Source organism: Anastrepha obliqua, chromosome 2 (genome assembly GCF_027943255.1).
Source record: "Anastrepha obliqua isolate idAnaObli1 chromosome 2, idAnaObli1_1.0, whole genome shotgun sequence".
NCBI classification, from domain to species: Eukaryota; Metazoa; Arthropoda; class Insecta; order Diptera; family Tephritidae; genus Anastrepha; species Anastrepha obliqua.
Window position 1 is genome coordinate 727887 of NC_072893.1, and position 13595 is coordinate 741481.

The window sequence follows — 13595 nt, forward strand, 5'->3', positions numbered from 1 at the left end:
ATAATAAAATCGCAGGTTACCTAACGCATATGTACATATACATACAAACATTGAGTTTCGAAAATGTATTCTTAAATTTGTTCAAATATTATATTTTTTGTATTGGGACAAAGTTGTGGATTATAGTCATTTGTTTAATTTATTTCTAACTCCTGTTTCAGGATAGATTTTAATAGGATTGCATAAAGCGTAGATTATGAACTGTGTTTAACTTTGAAGTACAACCTGATTTTCTCTCAGATTTCACGCTCATTTTTATGTTAATTTTGTCAAAATGAAACAAAACATAACTAAGCTCTTGCTTTGTCTTTTGAAGCAACAACAACTACACAAATTGTATAAGCGATTGATGGTAAATGGCAAACGAGCAAAACCTGAGTGGGTCTTAAAGCTTATATTAAAATGGAGTTTATATAGCCTGTCAATATCAGATAACCTTTTTCACGCGAAGCTCTTTCTCGGCGAAAATGTATTCGCAGGTTTGTCATTGCTTGCCGAACGACAATCGCTATAAAACAAACTTATCTTCATTTGATGTTAAGACAAGAATAACGAACAGTGAGTGCTTTTTCGCCAATGCCAATTGGGCCCCTCAGAGGGTGGCCACCTTCGTAGGGTGCCTACAATGGTGGATTTTATGCGAACACCCCATTCAGGCCCTTAAGGCGGTTATCAAGCCATTCATGAGATGGAGCCAGAAACCTCCACCATCACTTGGAAAACTGTGTTAATAGGATGCGCTACCGCAAAGCCAGCTGAAGCAGCCACATGAATGAATTCGTGTTCCATAAATAATGTGAATGTTTGCTCTTTCGAATAAATCACTAATAACCGAAAAATAGAAATACAGCCTGTTAACATAGACAAGAGTGCAGTCACGATTTCCAGGAGTGGGTTAAGCACTACATTTTAAATTGTTTTCTTTTGAACAGAAAATAGGAGTCTTATTTGGACTAATTAGTTTTTAGCGTGTGGATGTCAGTAGTAAATGAGCTTAGCCTATTTCTTTAGCCGTTCAAAGCGCTATTGCTTTCAACGTTGTTTTTCGGTGTCTTCAAATGAGTAAGTTGAACGTAATATCAATAGAATTCTCGCGGGATTTTAAATTTTATTTAATTATTACTAATTTCAATACAACTTAAATCTTTACAAAAAGTCATATCATAGGAAGAGGAAAAACACTATCAATTGAAGTTACTTAGGTTCATACTTAAGAAAAACTTGAAAAGTATATCAAGAACCGGTTAAATAAGAATCACCAAAAGTTATTTGTGAGACAAGCATCCGCTTTTATTCGCGCTGGGCTGAAAAAGAGGATTGAGAGCAATTGATTTAAAATTACCACTATGCAAACATCCTAGGATTCAGAAGGTGGTAATCAATTAGTTAAAAGAAAAGTTAAGTCAAAACCAGCTTTGAGCGAGCCATGCAAGCAGGCCAGGCTAGAATTTGCAAGACAGTACATTTCGTGGGCCCATGAGGGACGAAAAATATTATATCTCGAGGATCCTGATTGTTTTAAATTACTACTGGTATGATTTGAAAGCCTCCCGCCTAAAATTTTCAGACACTTGAACTCAGATGTTGGGCAAGGCCTTGATTAATTTGATAGAGGACCTAATGCCATATTTCAATAAGATAACACTGTCATGCGTGCATCACGCGCCTCCCGAAGCAAGCTTCGAAAGAAGAACATTCAAGTATTAGAGGGGCTATCATGGTAGTATTTCTCTTCCAGAATATTCTGAAAGACCTAAGTTTCATATCTTAGAAGGACTAGATAACGTCGTTATGAAATAATGATCTTGAGTTCGACTTTTGGAGTTTCAAAATGTCGTTGTTAAAAAATAAAATGGAATCTTCGAATGCGTATAAGAGGCATATTTTGTATTTTTTTTATAAAAGTGGTAAAAATGCAACAACTGCTGCTGCAACAATAAACACTGTTCACGGAGAGGATACTGTGAGTGTAAGGACTGCGCAAAAGTGGTTTTCAAAATTCCGAAGTGGTAACTGCGACATGGAGGAAGTCCCGCGCGCTGGTCGTCCTGAAGTCTTTAACTCCGACGCCTTGCTCGAACTCGTGGAAGCTGAGCCAAATTTGACAGTCGATATGATAGCTCAGAGGTTAAATTCATCGCATGGAACAGTTCACAGGCACCTGGTTCAGTTGGGAAAGGTTTCAAAACTGGGAAAATGGGTTCCGCATAGACTTTCCGTCGCCAACCTTCAACAGAGAGTGAATGTGTGTTGTCAGCTGCTGCAACGGCTTGAAAATAAAAGTTTTTTGAACCGTATCGTTACTGGTGAAAAAAATGGGTCGTTTACAGTAATTCTGTTCACAAACGCCAATGGTTAGATACAGATGAAACACCAGAACCGACCCCTAGAGATGGCCTTCACCCCAAGAAGGTTCTCCTGTCTATTTGGTGGGATATGGCCGATATTGTTTATTATGAACTTCTGGAACCAAACCAGACGATAACTGCTGATTATTATTCCCATCAGCTATCAAACCTGAATGAGGCACTTAAAAAAAATCGACCGTCTTTAGTGAATAGACGCAATGTTTGGTTTCACAACGACAACACAAGACCTCATAACTTGTGATTATCACCTTTTCCGTGGACTTCAATCCCATATGAGTAACAAGAAAATATATTATTGATTAATAAATACTTCAAACATCTTTTTTATTAATTTTAAAACCACCTTTAAAAAACGCACGAACTGCCCTGATACATACATTTGTCATGCGTTTTCCGAATAATTTTTTGTTTTATTTAAAAAGTAATGCGTTTAATCGAGTTTCACATTTAAAATACCACAGAGGTAATAAAACCACTTCTAACTTTTTTTCTATAAATTATCGTGACTTGCCGCTTGTAATACCTTTCTGCATTCTGGATGCGCTCTCTACGTAAAATAAATATTTAATTAATTATACACCTTTATACTATATGGTAATTTCTACCCGGTTGCGACCATTTGTATTTGCCTAGCGACAAACCCCGGGTTAAGTTTGATTTTTTTTCAGAAAAAATAGTATTGCAAATTTGTGTTGCGTTTAAATGAATAACTTTTTATTTGTCCGACTCTAAGTAAATATTACAACACATTGTGAAAAAATTATATGCTTTACAGTTTTTATGAAAAAGTTTTAAGGCAAAGCGAGGTGTCTTTAACTGAATTTCGTGGAATGTATAATGTAACGGTATCATCTCGATAAAAAATATTGGTTAATTAGAATTGGTAATTCTAATTCCATACTGGGATTTGATATTTCTGTAGAGTATAAAGTCATTATAGCTCCAAGCTTGTCAGAATACTGTCATTAGGACAGCCTTGGGATGCCTTCCCCACAACATCTCCACAACCAGGGCACCATGCTCTCGGTTAAGGAGCATAGTAAGATGCTCAGTAAGGAATTCTGCTGAGTTGCTACCGCAGAAATCACCGCTGGAGGCATTTGCTAAAGGTTCAATCATCTCCCAGGTGAGTCAGGAGGCATTTCTTCAACTACACTGACGAGATAGTATATAGACTGGCATTAAACAGCATTCATCGGTTGTCCCTTACTATCTTTTTCCACCGTCTATCACTAGTTTCAGGCGACCAGATGGCCGTTGCATTGCTTAGTCAGTGCTTTAAGTGCTGCCGGGTAGCGACTTGAGCAACATGTTGCGGCTTGGAACCTTAGTGGCAATCGCGGTTGTGTACCAATCGACAAAAGTGTTGCTCACAGAATTCGTCAATTCTGTTTGGAATCCAGTGCGGAAACACTTTTTACTGCATTTAATGTGACATAGGTATATACGCAAGTACATATGAACGTATATGAATTTCACTTAACGGAAAGGACACCCTGTGATTTTATTTTATATACACATAAATATTAAGCGTGAAATCGCAAATTGTTAAAATTTAATGCAATATTTGAAGTATTTATCAATTACGACTGCGGCTTAGGATCTCATCTTAATTTAAGTTGAATCTAAATATTAAAAATGAAAAAAAAATTATTGGTTTAAAAGCAAAAACTTTTGAATGTTTTTTTTAAGAGTCCGTCTGTAAGTATTACATATGACATATTATATTGTGCCATACTGACATTAGCACATACATATGCACATACTTATGCATATGTAATATGTGGTTATATGAGTACCTATGTATACATAACTGCTTTTTCATTATATTTAGACCAATATACGGTATCGGCATGAACTTCATACATACATACAAATATGCCAAGATTAACTTTTTAATTTTTCGCATGCATACTCAACTTTATTTTGTTTGTTTTGTTTTGTGTTTTTTTTCTTCTCGATTTTTTATAGAGGATGCATTTTCCTCAAATTCAAATTCGTCCTCGAAACTCAATGCATTATTCTCGCCACGGCCGACTGTTCATAGCTCTAATGAACAGCGAGAACAGCAACTGCAATTACTCCCACAGCCAAGACAAGAGGAGCAGAGTATGGGGAACAGTGGTCATCACATTAAATCGAAAGCATATAGGCTTTTAGATAGCAGCAGTGGTGACATTGTTGTCGTGACCGCTGCTGCTAACAAACAAATGTTGTTGAATGATGGCCTGCGCGTTGCTTCGCCGGCGGCGACTATAGGTGGTGCATCGTCTAAGGCGATTAGCATACCAAAACAGCCGCAGCAGCATCACTCGGCAGCATCCAAATTTTCGCTGATCAACAGCACCTCCGCCCCACAATCAATACGTTATAAGTCTTCCGAACCTCTTACCCCACCGCCCGCTCCAAGTAGAAAAGTTGATGAAACGCACACGCGCATACGCAGTTTCTCACTTTCCCATAAAATTCCAGCTAACCAACCACATTTAAACAATGGAGACCTTGGGGAAATGATTGTTGAGGATGGAAACGCAATGCAGGGCATTAGTGGTGACCAATCACCGCCGCGACACAACTCGATCGGCAGTCATTACTTGCAGATGATGTCAGCACAACACGCGGCAGTGGGCTCTCAAATAATGCACGTGACACCCACGATCGGCGGCAGTGGTCGGAGACGAACTATCAGCTCCAACAGCAATGGGTACGTTTTATTTACACACATAAGTTTTTCATAAAAACACGTACGCGCATATGTGCATGTGTATATGCATCCTCCTAAGAATGCATACAAGTATGTATGCATACACATTCAGTTCCATATGTGCATACGTAATGAATGTGAAAAAGCTACCTTTTGTATATTAACCATATTTTTATTTTTCAGGGCTGGTACACGTGAAGTTCACAATAAATTGGAAAAAAATCGACGGGCACATCTCAAGGAATGCTACGAGCAGTTGAAAAATCAGCTTCCTTTAAAAGAAGATGAACGCAAGAAGACCTCGAATTTGGCAATACTTGGGGAAGCAATTAAATATGTCAAAGTAGGATATTTTTATGAGTTTTGCTTATAATTGTTGATAATTCGGATATTTTTTCATAGACCCTTAAAAAGAAAGACCAGGAACTTGAAGCAGAAGTGGAGCTTTTAGCCAAAACGAAAATAAATTCACAACTTAAACTTGTATCTTTGAAGAGGGAGCTGGGTCCCAAGTATGAGCAAATGTTTCCAGGACCATTTTTGGATTTCGACATAAACAATTGTGAAAAAGGTATGATTCGCTTGGTAAATTTCACGTCCATTATAACCGATTTCGAGCCTCAGGAAATATTATATAAAACAAAAAGTAAGACGGGTCTCATAAGTGTAATTTGGGGAAGCCGAATCCCAAAATACAATAAAATCCTTTTCGCTTTACTTAATTTGGTTTTCGAATAGAGCACAAAAAAAAAAAATAAACCAAAAAATAAAAGTTAAAACAATAAAAAATTCCTCCATGTTTAAACAAGAGGAACCATGGCATGTTTCTGAAGGCAGACATCGTACCGTAATCAGCACCAAGGCACAACAGTTCATTCTAACCTAAATTATAAAATATTATAGACTAGATCTTAAATGTCTAAGGAAAATTTGTTTCTTTATTTTGTTTATTTGTTTGACGCGAAACCATCCCTCATACCAACAGGCATTAGAAGATTTAGAGCATTGAAGCATGTAGCATAGGATATTAGGTGTACAACATAATAATATTGCGATATAACGACCATTACTGTTCAGGGTATAAAGCGGGTCTCCGTACCTCACATCTAACTCGGTGCATTGTTAGCCCCACTCAAAAATACATTGCAACTTTTTGAAATCGGACAGTAACGATATAATTATGTTAGATTTCTCACGTTTGTGTTTAGATTCAGAAAAGAAAACTAGGTCCGTAAAATGCTTAAAGTTATCGACTGGTATTAAATTCCAATGTAAATTGAAAAGATATAGAACTACAAGTACAGTAAGTCCAAGACCTTCCGTGGCATCATTATTTCATTTTCCTTGGTAGTTCATGTAAGCCACCAATGAAGAGATGAGAACTCGAAAGTAAATTAAATCTGTGTTAGACGAGATGCGCGATATTCCTAGCATGATTGTGGGCCAACAATTCTGTTTTTGTATAGTCAATGAAAAAATGAGTATTTTTACTTAAATAACAACTTAAGTATGCTCACAGGCATTATATTTATATAAGTATATATATATATAATATATATATGGGGCGGGTCGATTTAAAAATCGCTCATTGCTCTGAGAAAATCGTATTCTAGGGATCAAAATAAGAAACTTTGCCGAAGGAACCATACCTCTAAAACGAATTTTGATGTCCCCCAATTTCAAAATATCACCATTTTTGGCCTTTACATGAAAAAATCAGCTAAATGGCTATGTTTTTTCTTTATTTTTATTTATTTATAATAATATTTTTTATTTATTTATAATAATATCTATTTTTTCTTTTAAGAAATTTATTTAGTCAGAACGTATGTAAATGAAAAAAATAATTTAAGTGAGTTATAGAAAAGTACTAAAAAGTTCGACCCAAATTGGGGGACATCAGAATTCGTTTTAGAGGTATGGTTCCTTCGGCAAAGTTTCTTATTTTGATTTTCACAGAGCAATGAGCGATTTTTTTGCCTCCCCACAAATCGACCCGACCTAATATATATATATATATATTTATATGTATGATTGGCATTTATCTGTATGCTTGGCACTTACACCCTTTTTGGGTGTTTGGCCGAGCTCCTCCTCCTATTTGTGGAGTGCGTATTGATATTGTTCCACAAATGGAGTGAACTACAGTTTTGAGCCGACTTCGAACAGCAGATGTTTTTGTTTTTATCAGGAGCTTTTTCCGAACCGAGGGGTGATCGCTATTAGAAAAACACAAATTTCTATCATTTGGTGTTTGATGCCCGTGTATTCGAACCTGGTATTCCGGATGGTAGTCACGCACCAACCCATTCGACTACGGCAGCCGCCATATATAGGAATAAGCTAATAATGGTATCAAATAAATTTAGAAGAAAATCAAGTTGTTCAAAAACTTGTTGATCCCAACCAAAATTTTAATTCTGTTTCGTTTTTTGGATTCAGATAAATGGTGAATATGGTGAAATTGGTATCATTAATACACACTATACTAGTTGATGTAATTATTATTAAAAGAAAAACTTATAAAATTAGCTAGAAAAGGTATTTTATGTCATAAGATATTATATGAAATGAAGTATATTTTCGAGGAATAAAAACTTTCATTAAAACAATTTTCAATAAATAAATAAATTTTACCTGAACAAGGACATTATATTGATATATTGTATCAATTTCAGAACACTTAAATGAAACTGCTTCTCTTTCTTCTGGGCGTGGGAGTATACTGTACAGTTCATCGAGCTCGCTGTCAAGTGGGGGTAGTAATGGCAGCACAGCCATGTCCTCACCAGTCGGTGCCAGTGTAAGTTAAAAAACGTATTTTGGATACTTTGAAAATGTATTCTTATTGATGTACATATATTTCACTATTGTTGCTGCTAAACAGATGTCCTTGCCCACTGCTCTATCACCTGTGATATCTAAATCTTACATAAATAGCAACCTTTCGAGCAGTGCGAATGGCAATAATAGCGCTTCCAATGTCAGTGTGGCATCGAAGTCTCCCGGCATATTTGAGCATAATCAGCAGCAGCCAATTAAATCATCCACTTCAATGCCTGATAATACTAGTCCGACGGGTGTGCTACCTGTAAATAAAACTGTAGCTTTGGTTAACGGATCAATTGTGAATGTAAGCAATTCAGCGCTGTCGTTGACTGCCAAAAACATTTCGGCCATGTCACTAACGCGTGATTCTCCAACACCATCAACTCCATCCCCATCGCCGTCATCTTCGAGTTGCATTTCATCGTCCTCATCGTTGATATCATCATCACCCCCACGAGCGCTAAATGGCATAATTAATGGACGAAGCGTGACGGTCAGTATTCCAAATAACTCAAAATTCGCAAGCAGCAGTGGACTTAGTACGAGCCGAGTAACAGCTACGGGTGCAGGTGCAACTATTGGTAATGGAACATCGTCAGCAGCAGCTACTATTATAGCGACTTCTACAGTTGCTAGTAACGGCGTTACGTCTTCAAATAACGGTAAATATTATTCCAAAAATTCCAAATCAAATACAACTGAGAAGCTGATAATGGTTTGAAATGTATAGTTCTTGCATTATTTTTTCGTGATAGTTTTGATATATATGATATACATATATGATATATATATATATGATATATTATATATATATATATATATATATATATATATATACAGTAGGTTCTGTTTTTATGCGGTAGATACGTTCCGCAAGAAACAGCATAAAGAAAAAACAGCATAAAAAAAGCGACTAGTTCTATAGTAAAACTATAGATACGTTTCAAATGCTAAAACCGCATAAATCTGAAATAATCGCATAAAAAAGGGCACTAGTCCCATATTATTACTACAGATACGTTCCATAGACCGCATGAATCTGAAATAATTAAATAAAATCGCATAAACAAAATATTGTATCTTTGAAAATTATATCTTTATATATCTTCCATACTTGTAGGGTTAGCATTTCTGATGCAATCTGTGATGAGTTTTTGCTTAGCTGGTTTAGAATCTTGTTTATATGTACAATTCCCCATAGGTCGACATGCATTTTGTAATTTAAAAAAAAAACCGCACTATTTCAAAACCGCATAAAAAAAAGCCGCATAAAAACAGAACCTACTGTATATATATGTATATATAGAGCCTCGATGTTATATATTTCGTTTATTCAAATCAAAGTAATTATAAAAGACAAATGTTTGTTGTGCACTCGCGTGAGTTTTTACATCGAATGAATAGTCAGTCGCAATTCAATTTTCTTCAGCGAACTTAGCTACGGTTTTTGAATAGCAAATGATTTTCACTTAGTTACTCTTTCAAAAGTAGATCTTGAAAATAAATATTACCCATTTGAGTCGACGCTCTTCGCCAGTTTCTAACTACCATATGAAAAAGTTTGTATGTACATATATACATATACGTATACAGAACCGATCAATTTTCGCAATTCATACTGTGGATTGCTAAAAAAAAATACTTAAAAAGTTTACCGTTATTGCTAATTCTTAGATGTATACACTTTTTTCTTTTCAATGTTTCTTCCTTAATTTTCATTTCACGAAATTAATCGAGTTACTTTGATTTCGAAGCATAAACGTTTGCCGTTTGAGTCTAGAGACATTTTTTGTTTAGAATGATAGCATCCATTTTCATCTATGGCATTGAATGCATATTAAATAAATTTAATAAACTTAGAACAAAGGTAATAATCAAGTAAAAAAATATACTCAACAGCAAAACATTAGTTAGAAAACTGAAATTCGTAAAGATTGATAAAGGCACTTGTATATAAAAATAATACATAAGGATCATCTCTAATTTATTTTCCAATAGCTATAATGCTCCAGGCATTGCGAGGATGCCACTTGGTGTGAACCATATCTGTTAAGTATCCCCACGAGCGCATCCTTGGCCGCAGTATCAACCACAGCCACAGACGTTATATTCGACATTCTCGCAAATCTCACGGCAGATGCTAGAAAGCCGAAAAATAATAATGGGCTAAAAAATCAGGTGATTCAATGAAGACCACCATAAAAACAAAAAATCGCATAAAATGAAAACTAACGGAAACGGAAAACAAATCTAAACATATTATTTCAAATATACATACATACATTATTTGTTTAACTACATTATCAAAAAATAAAGTACATCCATCATGCAGCTTATCATCAAGATATGTAAACTATATCAGCACTATTTTCGCTAAGGTCTCATAAAAGAAAAGGAGATGAATACAACTCTGGACTGTAAAGGATTAAATTCAAGTTAAGTCTCACTAGATACATAGATATGATATGAAAAAACAGATATGCTCGCGACATCAGTAACAATTTGCGCAATACACAGAAGGTCTGCAGTGAAATATCGATTAACGGCAGCATAAAAGTTTTGTTCCAACATTTAAAAATGGAATATCTTCTGCGAAATGTTTTGAATTATAATTTGAAGTTTTGAGAACCGGCAATAGAAAAAAATTTACATTGGACATTTTAACGGGAAAGACTCGCTGGATAAAATGTGCAGTTCGGATGAGATGACGTTTTAATGTAAGTGGAAAGGATTGTTTGTATTTATACAATCTACAGTAATATATACAATATATATAAACATATGTACGGGGTCATCGTCCAGGAAAAAGCCAACGCATACACTTTCTCCTTTTTTGATGTCATGCAAGATTTATATAAAAATATACACCTAAGATGCATCGACTTGTCTTGAATACAAGTTAAAATCACCTATCGCATTGGAGAGTTTATAAAGGGAGTCTTGGTTATGGTACACATACTTAGTAAGTCAGCATTCCCAATCATTCTAACGTCATAATCATCTACATTACCTCAGCAAGTATTGTATTTAATGAGGACAGCGCTCATCGTTTTAAGCATAATAAGTCACCACCGTGAGTAAGTGATTCAGTTGTCGATGGACACGTCGGCAGATAGAAACGCAGTTGCAACAAGAACCACCAATGGATAAAATACAAATTTACTCTTACTTTTCTAATAATATTGTCTATGTACGTGCTTAGTACCGGCAATAATAAGAAAGCAGACAACTTTACTCCATTAACAGTCCCGAGAATATTCAAAATGTTATACAAATGAGTATGTACATATGTACATACACTTGTATGCTACCGAATTTTAACGAAACTTGTAATTTGTAATAAAAAATCGTAAAATATTAAGAAGAATACATATGTACGTACAATATAAATAGATTTGAAAGCAAAATGAAGTATAGAATATTGGTCCTAAAGTCCCAAACTATTTAACATTAGCTCTCAAGGCAAAAATGTATTATAATAACGTAACGATTTATTTAGGCAGGAGAGACACATGCATACGAGTATATACATAAGTGGCAAAATGTAAAAATTTATGAAAATGAGCAACGGAACAAATCACCACTGGTCCTCCAGGAAGGGAATTCGATGTAACAAAGCATTACACGTCTTTTACACATGCATCTACATATATATATGTATTTAAAGTGTGTAAATAAGGGTAGAGTTAATATTGTACTTTAGGCCATGGAAATTAAATTTAATAAATTATAATAACACACTGCATTGTCTTAGCCTTTCGAGCCAAAATGACAGTTTTTCTTTATAATAATTGTATATACTTGTACAAGTGTGTATTCACATACATAAATACATGCATACATATGTATATAGTTGTAAGCATCTATGGCTTGCACATAAAATCATAAATACACTACTATTCGACCGCCTATTAATAACCCTGTGCATTCGTAAGTTATTATCTAACCATTTACATATATGTAACCACATATACAGTAGCGGACGCTGGGATCCGAACATGCAAAAATCCACCTGAATCCTATGTCGAAAATAATTTTAAGAATGGCTATATTAGTTTGGGGAAAAGAAATCCCATCATTTTCTCGGTAGATGGCTGCAGTGTTCGACGTCTCGTAAAGTATCGAAACAATTTAAAGTTTATGCTCGTTGCCAAGGTGACAATCCACGATAAAAAATTATTTTGCTGTTTTTTGTTTGTTCCATTCAGTTGTGAGTTGCGGGGTTTCACAATGGAAGTCCACAAAGAGAAAATTTGTCTTTGATAAAGGTGAAAATGCGAAAATGCAAGCCAGGCTGCTGAAATTGTGAATGGTGTTTGTGGTGTCGATACTATAAAAGTTAATTACGTGCAATTTTCGTTTCGTCGATTCCGTTCAGACATTTTTGATGTTAAAGGATTTGTCGAAAATGTCGACAAAATAACAGAAATAATCGAAGTTGACCGGCAGGTTAGTAGTCACAGCATCGCCTAGGAGCTAATAATCGACCATAAAATAGTTTTAAACCATTTGCACAAGGTAAAAACTAAAAATAATGGATTTTCTCTCCCCCAAACTAATATAGACATATGCCTTTGCTGTTTTAATGTAAAATTAAAAAAAAAATGTAGAGCGTTTTGTGGAAAATGTAATCTATTTGTTAATCAAATTTTAATAGCTTTCAATTAGAGCATATTTAGAGTTATATTTTATAACTTTATACGATATTTACTTTTATATTTATAAATTATAACATTTAGCTCTAACTTCGCGGAGGGGGTAGTTTTCGCGGCGTAGCGTTAACATTTTAGCTTTGCAACATTTGCAAATGTTTCTGGTTCGACATTTTCCCACCGTTTTCACGACTTACCAGCCGCACACTCAAATAATGACAAAAAAGGAAAAAGGTACATATGTCAACTAAAAGCCACAAAAAGAAAATTGTAAGCCTGCTAGATTCCGTCAAAAATCAACTGTAATTGACCGCTACACAAGTGTTCGGATTTCAGTGCACGCTACTGTACATATATGAACATATATACATATGTATATATACGTACATATGCATACCTATATACATATTTATATATATGTGTGTACATGTATATATTTACATATATATGTATATATAACCATATAGTTCGTAACCATGTTCGTCCAACACACGCGCAAAAGGGTATAGACATGTAAGTGATCTACATACATACATACATACATACATACATACTATATTAATGTCCGCGTCAATAAAAATATGTAGATGCAACAAGTTTTTCAAGCTACAGCCCTAGGGCAAATAAACAAAATTGACAAAATAATTATGGATTAATTTTAATTTAAGATCAACAAGACCATAAAAGGGGTCGTTTGGCGATAAACTATTAACAAAAGCGATGCAAAGATCCGCTTATCGATCGAAAAGACTAATAAAACTACAATAAGGAAAAATGTAGAGTTCTAAAGCATAATTCAACAGTAAAATGAACGCGCCCAGCAGCACCAAACACTAATCGTTTGACATTAAAAAAAATTAAATAATTAATGACATTTATCAGTATTGATTTACTTTTCTCTTATATAAATGGGTATTTCAATTGGATCGTAAATATAACTGTACGACGATTTGCAGATATTTTAAACCCCTTCGAATATTTCGCTGAATCCCACATTCTTGACTGGCTGATCACGAACATCTAATAGATTTTTCGGGTTAT

At 35.0% G+C, this 13595-nt stretch overlaps 1 protein-coding gene across 8 annotated transcripts in view; it reads left to right on the forward strand.

The window, feature by feature from the left end:
• LOC129239340 (uncharacterized) overlaps positions 1–13199 on the forward strand; it is a 41089-nt gene extending 27890 nt beyond the window's left edge. For 7 of the 8 annotated variants that reach the window (XM_054874779.1, XM_054874778.1, XM_054874785.1 and 4 more), the window contains exons 3-8: positions 4341–5073; positions 5257–5416; positions 5476–5644; positions 7752–7876; positions 7961–8564; positions 9901–13199. In XM_054874779.1, coding sequence (XP_054730754.1) covers positions 4341–5073; positions 5257–5416; positions 5476–5644; positions 7752–7876; positions 7961–8564; positions 9901–9941 — 1832 coding nt within the window. In that variant the 3' untranslated portion in view covers positions 9942–13199. The remainder of the gene's footprint in view (positions 1–4340; positions 5074–5256; positions 5417–5475; positions 5645–7751; positions 7877–7960; positions 8565–9900) is intronic. The other variant, XR_008581834.1, reaches the window with a different exon arrangement.
• Positions 13200–13595: the final 396 nt, after the last annotated feature.